General features: G+C 36.2%; 1 protein-coding gene across 2 annotated transcripts; it reads left to right on the top strand.

The window, feature by feature from the left end:
- The first annotated feature begins 1,256 nt into the window (after positions 1–1,256).
- Positions 1,257–15,594, top strand: kif2c (kinesin family member 2C). 2 transcript variants are annotated; one of them, XM_081373750.1, is made up of 22 exons: positions 1,263–1,436; positions 2,083–2,177; positions 2,323–2,445; positions 2,661–2,715; positions 2,817–2,849; positions 3,481–3,612; positions 5,756–5,860; positions 5,969–6,060; positions 7,038–7,133; positions 7,210–7,264; positions 7,343–7,505; positions 7,804–7,894; positions 7,975–8,038; positions 8,129–8,220; positions 8,464–8,606; positions 9,560–9,764; positions 12,344–12,454; positions 12,551–12,618; positions 12,721–12,811; positions 13,504–13,578; positions 13,808–13,901; positions 14,519–15,594. In XM_081373750.1, exons 1-22 carry the CDS (start codon positions 1,376–1,378, stop codon positions 14,581–14,583), a joined length of 2,109 nt encoding a protein of 702 aa, XP_081229876.1. In that variant the 5' UTR covers positions 1,263–1,375; the 3' UTR covers positions 14,584–15,594. The 2 variants fall into 2 exon arrangements, with proteins under 2 accessions (XP_081229877.1, XP_081229876.1); XM_081373751.1 differs by lacking the exon at positions 2,817–2,849 and having other exon boundaries at positions 1,257–1,436; positions 14,519–15,587.
- Positions 15,595–16,519: the final 925 nt, after the last annotated feature.

Below are 16,519 nucleotides of genomic sequence, written 5' to 3'. Positions count from 1 at the left end.
TACAAACAGTTAAACAACAATTATATAAAGGAATCAAGAATAACAGCCAGTAAAAACACTCACGGTGGCTCAGCAACAAACTCTGACAAAAGACTGTGTGTTGTCCTGTGTCCATTCACAATCACAACTGTCACCTGTAAGCAGTAAAGTGTTTTTCAACCTCAAAATTGAATTTATTTTACAATAATTCAAATAATACAAATAATGTCTAAACTGTGGTTTAAAGAACACATTTTTCACTTGCGTTTAAAGGTTGGCTCAGTATTTTTTTTTTTTTTTTGCACTACCTGATTTGGCAAAAGCAAACGTTACCAGAGCCACTGTAGAAATGCTACATTGTTAAACATTCTTTTCAAAAGTACTTTTTTTTATATATATGTGTAACTTTTAAATAAGGACATTTTCAATGAGAAATTAAGAAAAAAAAAAAAACTTGACCTAATACAATCTTGCATATTTTTGTAAAATAATAATATTATTATTAATAATAATTCTAATAAATAGTTGATAGTACATAACTGGTCTATCAAATACAGAAAATAAATAAATGTTATTATAATAAAAATATAAAATGTATAACAAATATTATAATGTAATGTATTTTCGGGTTTTCATGTATTTAATTGATATTAAAAACAGCCTACGCATTAATTTGAAGAGTTTAGTATTCAGTACATCAGAATCTTACTTTCCAGTCCATTACTTACAAAAAATATATATTGTATAGCCTAAGTGATATGGTGGAATTTCAAAATGACATAACAGTTTCTTAATGAAAACAATAATTGAGATAATCTAAGAAACGTAGTTTTGCTTTGCACAGTTTACACTGTATCAGTAGCATGTTTGTGTGATTTGTTCTTTTGTATTAATTCCATGACTTTACTCAGTGACTTACTAGCATATTCCAAGCTATTTTTTACAGTCTATGATTCCAAGACACTGGCTTTTAACGTCTCATTTTTTTCCATGAGTTTACCAGTAAATTCGGTTTTGCTGTATTTGTATTACTTACTTGACAAAAGACACTGGCTTTTAACGTCTCATTTCCATGACTTTACAAAAAAATTCGGGTTTGCTGTAAATTTGACGTTTTTTGAATGCAGCAGGTTCCCATGTGGTGCCAGCAGCAGCCAGAGTGTGAGACTATTCTAAGATCTTATTGGTGCATTGAAATGCCAGTCATTTTTTTAGCGTGCTCTGATTGGTCCAAATGAAGCACCACCTACATAAATAATCCAATAACTTCCGCTGACGAATTTTGAATGCAGAGCGGTTAATGTTGGTCTACGACTCGTAAGGGCAAAGTGGCAGAAACATACCAAATTAAAATCTGAGCTTTAGAGAGGTCGAAAATAACAAACCATATCCTGAGATGGATCCTGCATTGGCGAAACTACTCATTGGGCTCGCAGTCAATATAAGTCGTAGCGATGGTAAGATGCTTGTTTGCTAACTTAGCTGCTAATCTTTTACAAGCACGAACTGCATCATCAAATCAGTTAACGTTAATTTCAAACCAAGTAAAATCAGATTAAAGTTAACATAATGCTTAGCGATGCAAAATTGATTGCAGCGAGAGGTTTCTAAAGATTGAAAAATACACAGAGAGATCAACAGAAGAGAAATTCGAAAGCAATCTTTTTGTAATAATCAATGTGTAACTTAACTTAATGCAAACAACAACCTGTAATTATTTCTTGTGCTAACGTTACCTTGTCATGTAGGATAAGATTGCTACGGAAATATACATACTATTGCTACATACACATTCTAGTTGGCTGGGATTGTTTTTTTAAAGGGATAACGTTAATTCACCAAAAAAAGAACATTCTGTAATTTACTCTTGTTGTTATAACTCATGTTATTCCAAACCTTAACCTAAATTACTTAACGTAGTTTCTTTTGTTAAGCAAAATGAGATGTTGTGCTGAATGACATCCTCTGTCACAATTTATTGTATAAAAATAAATAAAAAAAATGCAATAAAAGTGAATAACACATTTTTTGCACCAATGAGGAAAGTCTCAAAGTTCAACCAAGAAAATGCTGTTTGTTTATGGCTCTGTCCCATCAATGCAGGAAGAATACACAGCGCCACTGTGAAAACTGTCAATGTCACTAAAGCCACAGTCAGTGTGGAATGGGCTGAGAAAGGCATGACTAAAGGAAAAGAGGTTGGTACTTAATTTGACATGACATTTTTTCACTGTATAGAACAGTTAGTACATTGACCACTGTGGAGTTGATGGTATTTGTACTTGCACAGCCCCAATACTCTAGGATGTCTTTATCTAGACTATTAAATTGATTGTACTCTAGGTTGACATGGATGAACTCAAGCAACTCAATTCTGACCTTATGCAACACCTTCAACCATGTCGTCGAGAGGAACCAGAGCCCACCGCGGCCCCTATCGCTACACCCGGGACAAAAATGGCAAAAGTGAGTTCTGTATTCTTATCCTCAAATTCTATGCATATGGGACAACATAAGCATTACTGTATTTTACGCACATTCATGCACATGCTGTGTCTGAAATCACACTCATTTGTTATTTATTCTAAACTAAAACACATCTTCATCTTTAAATCTGATTTAAGTTTTCTATGAACAATTGACTGCTTAGTCGTTTACACAGTTCTTTATGTATGCTTTAGAACATCAGAGCATCAGAGCTTCTTTCAAGGTCATCGAGAATACCTACTTCAGAACGTAAGTTATATTATTCATTGTTTCCAGTAGGTTTACTCCAATTCATAGTTGGTCTCCTGACCTGCACCAGTGTAATCTTATGGTGTGTTTCCTATTTGAAGCTGCTCCTCAGGATTGTCCATCTGAAGAGTCAGGTTTGCATCAAGTGCATGCTCTCTTTATGCCCTCCAATCACACTCACTCAAGGCTGAATTGAACTTCTCATTAGACTTAATCAGGGTGTCTCTTCTCACTTCTGTCCACATGGTCTTTTCTACAAATGATCTATAAAAATAGGACATGCTATAAATTTCTTTATAAAACGGATAGTTCCAGTCTTTTATTCTGTTTGGTTGAGCCGCGTTCGAAGCCGTTGTAAATTACTCAACAAACATACACCTGTGACCGCATTACGTTAGTATTACTGCGCAACTGCCGTTTGTGATTCTTTGTTGCTGCATGTGTTGCTTAGCAACCTCTTTGGAACTACATTTCTTGGCAGAGAAATAAATGTTATAACGTTATATTTTTTTGTTGCTGGTGTTTATTTTATGAATAAAATGAATATTTTTATGGAGTAACCGTTTTATAAAAGCAATTAGCCCTGCAAAGCCATGTTTTACAGTGTAAAAATCCACTGGGGGTTATTGCTTTAGTCTCTGTCAGTCCAGAAAGGTCACATATGGAAGAGATAGTCATTAGTTCTAGCAGTGATCAATACACTGTGGCTGATGATTTTTCACTTTTGGAGAGACATCATATAACGCATATTTTTGTCCCTTTCAGCCTCTAGAAGAATGACCACACGTCAGACATGCTTGTTCCAACTGCCTGCCCCTCCACCTGTGGTCTCGGCAACGGCTGCAGAAGTAGTTCTCTCTCAGGATCTTCCCACATCTACGATCCCTAAACCTTCAGGTCTGTCTCTACATCTACATGATATTAAGATATGTAGTCATTAAAGTTACAGGTGGTGTTGGATTGGCATGAACTTATATTGATTGGTATTAGGGCTGGGTATCGATTCAGATGTTATGATTCGATTTCCGATTCTAAATTCGATTTCGATTCGACTCAATGAATATATATTTAATACAAATCCTATATTTATAAAAAAAAAAGAAAAGTGAAAAGTTTACAAGTGGTTAATTAATAAAAATAAATGAAGAGCTACAAACCTGTATATTAAACTATTTTTATTTTAGGTAGGCTACACTAAAACAGAATCATATTTCAGGGTCCCCGCGGATCCTTAAATTAGATTTTTTAATTGTCGTCACACGGTCGAACGGCTTGATTTAGGAGAGGGGAAAACATATAAGAAGATTTTAAAAAAAAAAACTGGATGGATTTTTATAATTTTATGATGGTTGTGTACAGGCACTGCCAACACACATTTCAGTACAATCAACTTGTAAAAATGCATGTACCATTATATGACCCCTTTAAAACGTTAAATTTTTAAATATTTAAATATTGAATAGCTTTATTTATGCAATTGTAAATGAAGTGTAAATATAGTAGGCTAATGCCAGTTTTGATGCCGCTTCTGTTCTGTGTCATCTCTGCACTGCAAGGATGGATTTTAATTTAATGATTTATTTTGGCATTGGTACTGTGTTATTCTAATATAATTTTAATTTTAATGTTAGAATTTGACATAAAAGGTGATGCATACCTCTAAATACGTTTAGAAACAATGTCCATATATAGGTGAAAATGCCCCTGGAAATCAATTTAAGGTGGCAAATATTGCCCCTTAATAAAAATGTTAATTTCGGTCACTACTGTGAACTGACCACTGCATAGAATATAAAAAATATGAATATCTTTGTGGGTCTGCTGTCAACAACAGGCCTAAACCTGCCAGGATACCAGTACCAAAACACAATCAGTAAAATATCATCTAATTATTATCAACAAAACTTTGAAAATATCTAGACATATTTTTGTCAATATTACGCACCCCTAATGTACAGTATTAATTTTGATTTCTTCAGGTCTTAAAAAGCCTTAAATTTGACATTTTAGAAATTGTGCAGATACCCTGATATTTACCTGTGCCCTTCCTGTCTAACAGGTAGGACATATGCAGAAATTGAATAAAGTTATCAAACAGTCTGCGCTGCATTAATTATAAATGATATATAGACTAATCTTTATTAAAGTTACAAAAGTTCTTTAGTCAAGAGCAGTGACTGTTTTTCTTTGTTCCCTTTGTTCTTTGATTAACGACAGAGATAATTATTGGCTATTGTGTACTGTCCCTTTAAGACCAGCCGCTGCTGACAGAGACTCGGATCTCACACGCGCCTCATTCTCTCACAAGTCACAACTCTTCACGTTCATCATAAAACTGCTCTTAGTCTTATGTTATGAAGATACTCGACAAAAAGACATTTTGGCATAATTGTGTGTGTTATTATTCGTTCAAGCGCGAAAGAGAACTTTATTCTGGGCTGTCTTGTGCGTTCGCACGATATCTGTGTGAGTCTTTTTTGTCTTGTTGCGCATGAATGGTTTAAAAACATTTGCATGAATAAGAGCAGGATTATGTAACACTAGCCAAAGGATGACAAATATTAGCAGATGCTGCATTAATTGCGTTAACAGCCCAAATTTGTTTAAATTTCATAAAAAATCGCAGCATTTTGCGTCATATAATTGCGTAGGATTGACATCGCGATTGCGATAAGATTAATCGTGCAGCACTAGTTGAGGTTATTTTATGATTAAGATAAAACAAACATAAAATCTCACAGCATTAGCTATAAAATGGAGTTTACAAGCCTATGAACAGTGGAGGAAAACTAATACTGGCTTTTGGGTAATAAATAAATATGGAAAAAAATCAATTCATGGCGTTTGAGAATCGATTTTGAATCGACCACATTTAAAAAAAAAACGATTAATCGAAAAATAGATTTTTTTTTTTTTGCCCAGCCCTAATTGGTAACCGATATGAGGCGAACGGACTGTCACATCCATACAGTTCACTTGTGCTGTCAGCTTGGAGACTCAAAAAATCATTGTTAAAAAATTTCACCATCTGGATTGGCAGGCTACCAGAGGAGACTTGTTTCAAAGCCAGCTTCTCCTCTGCTACCAACCATTGAGGCGATATGTGAGAGTGAGGCTTCCAAATGTGCCCCCATGGGTCCACCAAGTATGTACTGTTTTGAATTTGTCATGCATGCTTTGACATCATGGATATGGTGGCTATTAACATTTACAGCACTTATAGCACTGCACTATCGTAATTGTAATCTTTTAGGCCATCGAATGTCTCAAATATCGGAAATGAACAAGGTGGCAAACAAACGGATGTCGCTTGCTAAAAATCCTGAAGCACAAAAAAGAGGAAAGGTACCGTATTTGATCCAGATATCAGGCCTAAAGTTTTAAGTCCTTTTCAAATGAAGTCTGAACTTTTTGCACAAAACATTTTTTGTGGTCATTATAACTATTACTTAAAGGAGAACTTTTTTAACAATTGAGCTCAATTTTAACATTGAGCTCATTTTTTTGTACATTTGGAGTGCTGTCAATACAGAGAACAACGACAAAAATCGGTGTTGCCTACACCGAGTTATTCTATTTTTAAAATTTGCACCCTGTTGACTTCAATAGGGCAAGTACTAAACCTGCTTTTAGCCTCTTAACATCCTTGATGTGTCATTACAAGTGCACAGTGCACAGCGCATAGGTTTAGTACCTATGATCACGCGCGTGAACTCGGCAATCGACTACTTTGGACTTCACCCGAAAACAGGATGTAAACAAAGGTATTTGCGCTGGCTTAAATAACATCATTTTTATACATTTCTTTCACATCTACTGCTGTCAGATTCACTCGTGTTCACTCAGAAGGAATCACTCACATTTTCTGTGCACTTGTAATGACACATCAAGGATGTTAAGAGGCTAAAAGCAGGTTTAGTACTTGCCCTATTGAAGTCAACAGGGTGCAAATTTTAAAAATAGAATAACTCGGTGTAGGCAACACCGATTTTTGGCGTTGTTCTCTGTATTGACAGCACTCCAAATGTACAAAAAAATGACCTCAATGTTAAAATTGACCGGAGTTCTCCTTTAATTACTGAACCATTCAGATATGATTTTTTTTTTTTTTTTTTTTTTTTGCTAATTTACTTCAGAATATACAATTATTTTATTTTCAACTTTCAAATAGAATAATTTTAAGTTATTTTATTTATTGGTATTATCAATTTGTAGCAATCAATTTTTTTACTTTTCTGTTGTTTTGGTCACAGACTTGTAGTCTTGAAGTGGAAATGTGCACAAATGTATTTGAATTTCTCTTTTCACAATTTTGTTTCTAGTTTGGAGATGCAAGTCGCCCTAATAAGCAGTTTTACCAGATGATTGAAGAATACAGAGAGACCCTGGAGAAAGTACCCATGTCCTTGTCCGATCCTGTGAGTTAATGAGCATAATATTAATATCATCATCTATTCATTCATATTATTTTAACACAAAGTGCATTTTTTTTAGGTCAAACCTCACAGAATATGTGTCTGCGTTCGCAAACGTCCTCTGAATAAAAAGGGTAGGTTGCTCCAATTGATTCGTAATTGAATTGTTTGTTTGGCCGATTCTCTTGTATTTCTCATTTATTTGTGTTCAGAGTTGGCAAAGAAAGAGATTGATGTGGTCACAATACCTGGTAATGGAGCCTTGCTGTTGCACGAGCCCAAGCAGAAAGTGGATCTGACCAAGTACCTGGAGAATCAGACCTTTCATTTTGATTACTCGTTCGATGAAGACACCACTAATGACTTGATTTACAGGTAGCTGAGTATTTTGAGTTTCTGTTTGGTATTTATTACCATGTTAATTACCATGTGTGAACATGGCAGGTTTTGTTTGTTCAAGAATTAGTTCACTAGTTCGCATCCGTGTCGTCCCAAACCTGTATGTCTTCCAAGAAACACAAATCATGCTTTGTATTTACATGGAATAGAATTACAAGTTAAAACTTTGTATTTCACATAAATAATGGCAGAATTGATATTTTTGGGGGATATGCCAATTCTAACAATGTTTAACCTACAAAATATTCAAATGGTTATAAATTTAACTTTTTAGGTTCACCGCTAAACCTCTGGTTAAGACCATTTTCGAAGGTGGTATGGCGACGTGCTTTGCATATGGCCAAACAGGCAGTGGAAAAACTCATGTAAGTTTTTTATGCTTTAAAAAAAAAATAATCCAAAGCTGTCCAAAACCATGTTGTTGATTTTAGGGCATTCTTTACAGACTATGGGTGGAGACTTCACTGGAAAGAGCCAAAACAGCTCTAAAGGGATTTACGCCCTGGCAGGTGATTGTAACTGTCATATGTACTTTACAAAGTGGGCTGTTACGTTTATCCATGTTCACTCTGGTATTAATCTGTCTGCATGCTTCACAGCACAGGATGTATTTACCCTCCTAAAGCAAAAGCGATATGCTGATATGGACCTTTGCCCATATGTCACCTTTTTTGAGATCTACAATGGCAAGGTTTGCAGATATTGTATTACATGTTTCCAAAACATTTCTGTGATGTCTTGTCAAATGGATGGCTTATTGTGTTTGCTAGTGCAAATAAACCTCAAATTTCCAAATGATTAATGTAGTCTTTATGCTCAATTAAACAAGTGGGGTATTATTATTTGATTTTATGCTGATTTGATTTTTAGATTGTGGTTGCAAGCATAAAGTACTTGTTCAGGCATGATGATGAACATTTTGTGTGCACTGCAGGTGTTTGACTTGCTGAATAAGAAAGCAAAGTTGCGTGTTTTGGAGGATGATAAGCAGCAGGTCAACGTTGTTGGCCTGCACGAAGTTCCCGTGTTATCTGTTGATGACGTCATCAAGATGATTGAGAAGGGAAGCGCATGCAGGTAAATATTAAAGAAAACCCTGTCACATGTCATGCTTGCTTAAATGGTCACGTTAATGCTGCAGCTCTTCTCACCAGTGTTATTTTAATATTGTGTTACGCTGTGGTTATACCCACTGAGCCTGTGGTTAGATATTGTATTGATAACTCATCACTTAAATATTTATTTAGCATCTTATATTCTATGTTACTGTAATGTTTTTGTCAGCATTTAAAAAAAAAAATTGTGATGATCCTTGTGTTCTATAAAGAAGAATGTTTGACAGACCCAGTCTAGACAGATAAATAGATAGGAGCACAAAAGAGTTCTTAAAGAGTCAGCTTACAGCATGGAACTCTGTATGTCTACAATCTCTGTGTGGTAAAAGCTGACAGACCGTTATCCAGATAACTTTTTTTTGAAGTATGACCAAGCGTTAAGTCAAATGTATTAGTGCTTCACAATACACATCGTTTCCAAGCAGCTTTAAAGAAATACTATAATGTTAGGTCTATAATGCCTAAGAGATTTAGGACTGGCCAATGTATAACAATGATATATATATAATCAATCATCTGGATTTAGATGTACCTATATACTCTTTATAGTGTTGTCTAGCTGATCACAGGCTTTGCTTTATACATTTCTGCGGCATCGATAAATGTCAGGAAACCCGATTTCTGGCCACATGTCAATGTCCATGGACCACTGGTTCTTTGGTAAGTTGTAAGGAACACTGTGGAGTCCAGCTTCCTTCAATATAAGAATTCCTTTTGTTTTACTCCCGTTTTCGCTGTTTCTCCTATTAAATCCAGTCATGTTGCAGGATGTTTTGCCACTCAGTCTGGCTAAGGGGCTGTTATGATGAGAAAGTGACGTCAATACAATGCATCTGTTATTTTAGTTTCAGATAATTAGTTCAACAATAACACACTCTTTCTCTCTCTCTCTCTTTCTCTCTCTCTCTCTACCAGAACGTCTGGCCAAACGTTTGCAAATGCCAGCTCATCGCGTTCACATGCAGTTTTGCAGGTAATCCTAAGGCGACGGAATTTCCTCCATGGGAAGTTCTCTCTGGTGGACCTTGCTGGGAACGAACGTGGCACTGATGTCAGCAGTAATGATCGGCACACCATAGTGGAGACTGCGGAGATCAACCGCAGCCTGCTGGCTTTGAAGGTGCTTTGTCTACTTCAGACTGATCGACCAAATAGGTTTATTTTAATACACACATTTTTATTCTATTTGTCAATATGAAAGAGTAAAAATTTTGGATTCTTTATCAAATTACACTTAAAAATAATAATAATTCAAACACTTTTAAACTGTGTAAACCATCTGAGATATGTTCATACAACTGAGGCCTGTGGCATGAAGCTAGTTGAACAAACTAATCAAACCTGATTTCGATCAGGTTGAGCGGGCACACAACGCTTGGTATAAACATTGTCAACTCCGGGTTTGATCCAGAGTTTGTCATTAACTCTAGAGCATGTGCACCTGAAAGTATGACATGCAGCGAACAGCCAATCACACAGATCATTGCGCGTCAGTTTGATTAAGTTCTCGGTAGAGAGCCGCCGCAATTCACTTATCTGCTGAAGATTGAGATTATAAAAAAATGTCATGAATTTAAGTGCATTTACAAGGCAGGAATAAACACTGCTGCAGCAAAAGTTTGAGAAGGCAGCTGAAAAAATATCTGACTATCAATGCAGGTGAATCAGCTAAATATTATTCATTTATATAGGTTTGCAAACAGCTCAAAAGAAAACGTGTAAGCTTAATCTGTCTAAAATCTTTATACATTTAATCTTGTATTTATATGTATTCAAATACAAAGTTTAATATGAATTGTCAATTCATATAATTATTTGAATATGTATTATGAATAGACTTCTCACAGACTGTGACTGGTTTTAACAGTCATCAGCATCGTAAATCTGGCGCATATATGTTTATTATTATTATTATTATTATTATTATGCACATCTACATTTATAATAGTATGGCCCGGTTTCACAGATAAGGTTTATGCCTAGTCCCAGGCTAAAATGCATGTTTGAGCTGTTTTAACTGAATGCAGCTTGTACTGACAGTGCCATTTTTGTCTCAAGATGCACACGAGTAATGTGTTTTTCTAAGGCACATTTATAAAAGCTACTTAAAGGTTTTTTTTTACTTAATTTACCTTAACTGAACCGCTTCGGAGTCACTGGAATGGTTATATGACTTTTTTCGTGTTGAAAAATCCCTCTTATGCCACCCCCCTAGCGCCTGTGAGCGGAAAAAACACCCTTGCAACTTTGGCTCCGTGCGTTCACCGGCTTCTTTGAAAACAAATGCACATGACCAGAGGGAGAAGATGGGAGAGGGGAGAGTCGCCAACGAGTTTTGACGACAGTGTTGTCAAATATCTATTCCGAAGCTGTAGGGGGAGCTCTATAGAGAAACCTGTGAGCAAAAAGCGAGAAAACAGCGAAGAAATTGCCAAAACTGCATAGTGCTGCTTTAAATTTCCTAATTGAACTAAGGCCCAAAGCCCTGGCTGTGAAACCAGGCCTATACTTCGTATTATAATACCTTTGCATTAAATTACAAGAAACTAGTTTACGCTGTTGTGAGGTTTGTTTCTAATACAGCGGCTGTAGGAGTGACGGTAAAATTGACGTCTTTCTTTCTTCTGACTACCGTTATCAATCTTTTTTTTTTTTTTTTTTTTTTTCTCTCTTTTTGAAAGTTGTGTAAACACTGTGGCGTTTTCTTTTGCTATTTGAGCAAATTGGAACGCAGTTCACCACTATAGAAGTTTACCCAACTATGATTGACTTCCGCTTCTTCTGAGAAACCCGGAAATGTGAAAAGGGTCTATTATACATTTAAAGTCCGCGTGAACCGGAAGTTGCAAACGACTTTTCTCCAGGGTTGTGACGCATTTCCCAGTGAAACGGAATATTGAACAGAGGGCACTCAGGGCAGGGTTTTACTCTAGCGCTCCTCCTCTTCATCTCTCGCTCATAACAGACTAACGGTTTGAGGGGAGTGGTTAAGCGTTGCCCAAACCAATTCCTCAAACCTACGTCATCAGAGAAGGTCCTCCAATGCAGAGGGGAGGGGCATTTTCAGATTTTGATTAAAGATTACGAAGCCAAACATTTTTTTTGTGTGGATTGACTTGCATGGATGAATTGTTCACCACAAAACGATCAATTTAGGCAAACAAAGTAAATATGGTCAATTTTGATTTCATGTGGACTTTAATTATAATTCATTCATATAAAATAAATATAATAAATTATTATCTGCAAATGACAGGCAATTTTGTCTCTAAAATGCTTTCACTATAAACCGCTTTATTTTTGAGCAAGAGTGACTTTATTGCATCAGATATGTCACTGTGCTTACAACTGATTGGTCCAGTTTTGGTTTGCGATCTCTTAACCCAGAATAAAACCTGCTCCAGAGCAGATTAGCCTTGTAGCGTAATGTTGCTATGTCGATGAACAACGCTAAAAACCAATCCACCTTGAGCCCAAAAAAGCAGAGTTTGCTCGAACTAATCTCAAACTCACCTGGCTAGCAACTGAATCTGGCTTCATGCAACAAGCCTTTGTTGATTATAGCTTTTGTTTGCTGCTCCATTGTATTGTAAGAAATTCATTTGTTCCCAGATGTTTCACCATTCATACAAACACAAAAGTAATTGACAGTTACAGAATTTGAATGCAATAACTTTCATGTCTTACCTGACTGTTTAGGAATGTATCCGCTCTCTGGGCCAAAACAGTGAGCACATCCCATTCAGGATGAGCAAACTCACCCAGGTGCTTCGGGACTCCTTCATTGGAGAAAATTCAAGAACCTGTATGGTAAGTGATTTTTATTATTTTTCTTTTTTCTTTCAGTAACTGTTATTTATTGTAACATTAATCAATCTCCTTGTTTTTCCATTTTGCCTGTTCTAGATCGCAATGATATCACCTGGTATGGGCTCTTGTGAATACACTCTGAACACACTACGTTATGCAAACAGGTGCTTTTTTTTATCGTAGTGTATTTGAATTTGTTGCTTCTGACTGAGGACCTCTGGTGGTGGGATTTAGTTATTACAGTCAGTTTTGTGTGTTTCTGACAGGGTAAAGGAATTGAATGGCATGTCCAAGGGAGCTTCAGTGGAGAATGGTACACACCTAGAGATTTCTGAGGAGGGAAACTCCTCAGAGGAGGTGAGTGAATCACGCCATGCATATTAATTTTAAGTGTCAGGACTTTCCTTTCATCTACAAATCATATTGAATTTGATGTTTTTGTTTTGCTTATAAGTGGTTGAATAGAGCTTTTATTTGAATGCCAAGTCACGGAATTTGGCAATTTTGAAACAGTTAATTGTATTTCAGCAAGTCATAATTTAATATTTCTTTGATTTATTTAAATCAAACAAATTGAAATAGCTAGCTGTAAAGTTGTGATGAAATGTAAGGCAAAAATTGTGACTGAAAAAAAAAAAATTAAGGTGAGAACTTGGTTCTATCCTTTGGTTCTTGATTGGTAGGAGGTAGATCAGAATGTGAGTGCGGTCAAATGTATGAAAGTGGCAGAGAAAACTAATTGACAGGAGAAGTTTGGCATTTGTCATCAGAGAAGATCATGCTATGGCTTCATGTTACTTATTTAAGGTATGAAAAAATGAAACCTATTCATGGATGAATCGTTCGCAATAAGATCAGTAAGATACATTTAGAAAATAGGTGAATTTCATGCCGAGTTTAATGTTTGAGACTCATCTGATGCATGTTTCTATTTAGCTTGAGTATAGAATGTCACAGCTTGATGTGTATATACATGCATGTGTTTGATTTATTTATAGAAATGTGGTGCAAAAATTGCTCAAAACCCCCCAAATGTACTTATTTTTCAGGAGTCTGTTGTCCCAGCTTTTGAGGCTATATCACAAGTGTCTAATATGGAGGAGAGGTTTTATGAAGAATTGAAGGTTTGTAGCTTTCTGGCTTTCCGGATGTCTATTGTGTAAACGCACCTGCTCTGAGTGGGCGGCTTTGTTTTAAACCTCACTATCACTCAAAAAGTTATAAAACTCCCCATAGCAGTGAGATTACAAAACGCGCCCCTTTGCTATTTGTTTACCCCTGAATACATTTCTTCAGACATGGGTTCTTTTAACTGCTCTGAGACCTTGAGTCATTTCTGTTTCTCATTTCCAGGGGTGCAGCGAGATTGCCAAATCCATGGAATATCCCTCGTTTGATATTTTAGCAAATTTACCAGAGATTGATGCATTTATGAAGAAACTGCAAGGTATTTCATTCTAATCCAAACAGAGACATGCACTGCCATTCTAAAGTTTTGGGTCAGTAAGGTTTTTGAAAAAGTCTCTTATGCTAACCAAGACTGCCTTTATTCTTAATTTCAGTATAAACAGAAATATTGTGTTAATGATGTTCTAGCTGGTTTTCTAATTTAATGTTGTTTATTCGTGTGATGGCAAAGCCTAATTTCAAGCAGCCATTATTCCAGTCTTCAATGTCCCATAATCTTTCAGAAATCATTCTAACATGCTGATTTGGTGCTCAAGAAATACTTCTTATCACAGTTGTAATTAAACAGTTGTGCTGATTAATATTTTTGTTCATTTTTTTTAAAAAAGAGCAGCATTATTCTTTGAGGTTGAAATCTTTAATTATAGACACATTATAAATGTCTTTACTGCAACTATGGAACAATTTAATGCTTCCTTGCTAAAGTGTTCAATTATTTTCTTTTTTATAATACCATTCAAACTTTTGTGAACGGAAGTGTATTTTATTTAAGGAAAAATAATTTTCTATGAAGGTCACTAGAGCATTCTGCACCAGCGCACTGAATATATAACGTTTATAATTACAGCATTGAAATAGTTTTTCTTCTTGTTGTAGAGTCTTACCAGGCTTTGAGATCAGCTATTGAAGCAGAACAGAGGATCAGGATGTCACCAACCTAATCTAAGATGAGATTCAGCTGCGAACAACTGCAAAGAAACCTCTTAGAAAAGCGAATGCAATTTCAATTTGTTCTTTTAATAATCTTATCTGCTATCTGGCTAGAGATACATCAAGTGGTTTTTTTGTGTGTTTTTTTTGTGTGTGTGTGTGTGTGTACGCTTTAATTGTTTTTGTGTAGTGAATAAAGGTTCCCTCATCTTGGATCTTTTGTAAATCACATTTTGAATGCCGTGTCTTGGTTTTTCAAAGCAATCTTCATGTATCATCAGCCCTTGTGCTTTTTTTTTTTTTTTGTGTGTGTGTGTGTGTGCATTTGGATTCTAACTTGTTTCACATCACATTGAAACTGTTTTTTTTTTTTTTTAAATCACCAAAATGAGACCCTTCCCATCATCCCCAAACCCCCACCCCCAGTCTTGACTTCCAAATCGCCACTATATACAAGCCACAAACAGTGTATACACTTGCCCTGCAAGCACAAGCTGACACATGACTAATCAAAGGCCTAATAAACAGCTCACACTGAACAGTTTACCTCAAAGGATGAAAATAAACAAAATCGACCTGTGAGTGGGTGGCCCCACATCTCCGTGTGAGGCCTAGAAGCTCAACAGCTTCCTCTGAGCTCTTTGGGTGGCATTTCCCACCCCCTCCCAAACTATTTACCCCCATACTGTGTAAATGCATATATCTCTGCTTGCATATATTGCACCAAAATTGTGAATACCAGTTAAATATGTATCTTGTTCGATCACTACATTTGATGTAGATATACTGTTGCACTCCTTTTACAAGACTGTTCATTGTTTAATACTTAATAAATGATTGTCATTCTCTATATCTGATTATCAGTGTATAATTTCCATCCAGTTTTTTGGGGTGGTTATGTGTGCATGTGTAAAAAATGTATTGTTCTGAATATATTAACATGTCAACTATAGTGATGTTGTGGTGAACTAATTAAGTGGTTGGAATATTTTCTATGGATTAAATCTTTTTGTTCAAACCTTTTTTGTCTGTTTTAATATTACCCACACCCTTGCATGACTAGGGACTTGGGAGGGTCACTTCAGAAAAACTCCCGGAGACTTGATTATAACTGGATCCTTCACTGGTTTTAACAGACTGAAATAGTTTTGATTCAGTTTTGCATTGAGTCTTTGGCTGTATCTAGCCAGCTTCTGAAACAACATGCTTAGAATAGCAAAAAGACCACTGGCTTGTTACAAACATGGTTCCTTCGGTTCGGTTATCCACCATGCATTTTAAAAAAGGCCGGAGAGCTGAAGGAGCTTTTGCTGGGATTTTCAATTTGGAAATGTGTTTCATGCGAGGCCGAGTCTTGTATCTGTTGGCCCTAAGTCTGTTTGACTCTGCTCTCTGGATTCCAGCTGTCCACATGAATATTTTCTCAATGTGGAGAAAATTGGCAGTGGCTTATGCTCAGTTCCCATCACCTCCACAGACTAAATAAACAGACAAACCTCCCAGCGAGCCCATCGGAGGACCATGCAGAACAACCTCTGTTTTTCTTTTCCTCCTGACCCCTTTCTTTCTTCTCTGTCATTCTGTGGCTCTGGATTGTCTGTGAATGGATCTGGATGGGGAAAGTGTCCATCAACGTTGCCAGGCCAGTGGCAGGGCTGCCTAAATGTGTTATGGTGCTTGGAGATGAGCCTTTCCATAAACACATGTACACATATTACACCATTCCCCCCATACAAACAGTCTATAATGTGATACAGGCAATGTGTGTATTTTGTACAACCGAATATTACTTTGTTGTTTAACTTTCCCTTCAGTGAGCTGTTAATCGAAAACCACTGAGTCTCAATACCGTGTCTTAATTCGGTTCATTTCAAAGAACCGGTTCAAAAGAATGACTGTAAAAAAAATTACTTGGTGATGGTGTCATTTCATCAACGCATTTAAAAT

The sequence above is a fragment of the Scardinius erythrophthalmus genome (genome assembly GCF_964197995.2).
Source record: "Scardinius erythrophthalmus genome assembly, chromosome: 9".
Classification (NCBI taxonomy): domain Eukaryota; kingdom Metazoa; phylum Chordata; class Actinopteri; order Cypriniformes; family Leuciscidae; genus Scardinius; species Scardinius erythrophthalmus.
This window is presented reverse-complemented; position numbering and strand designations above follow the sequence as displayed.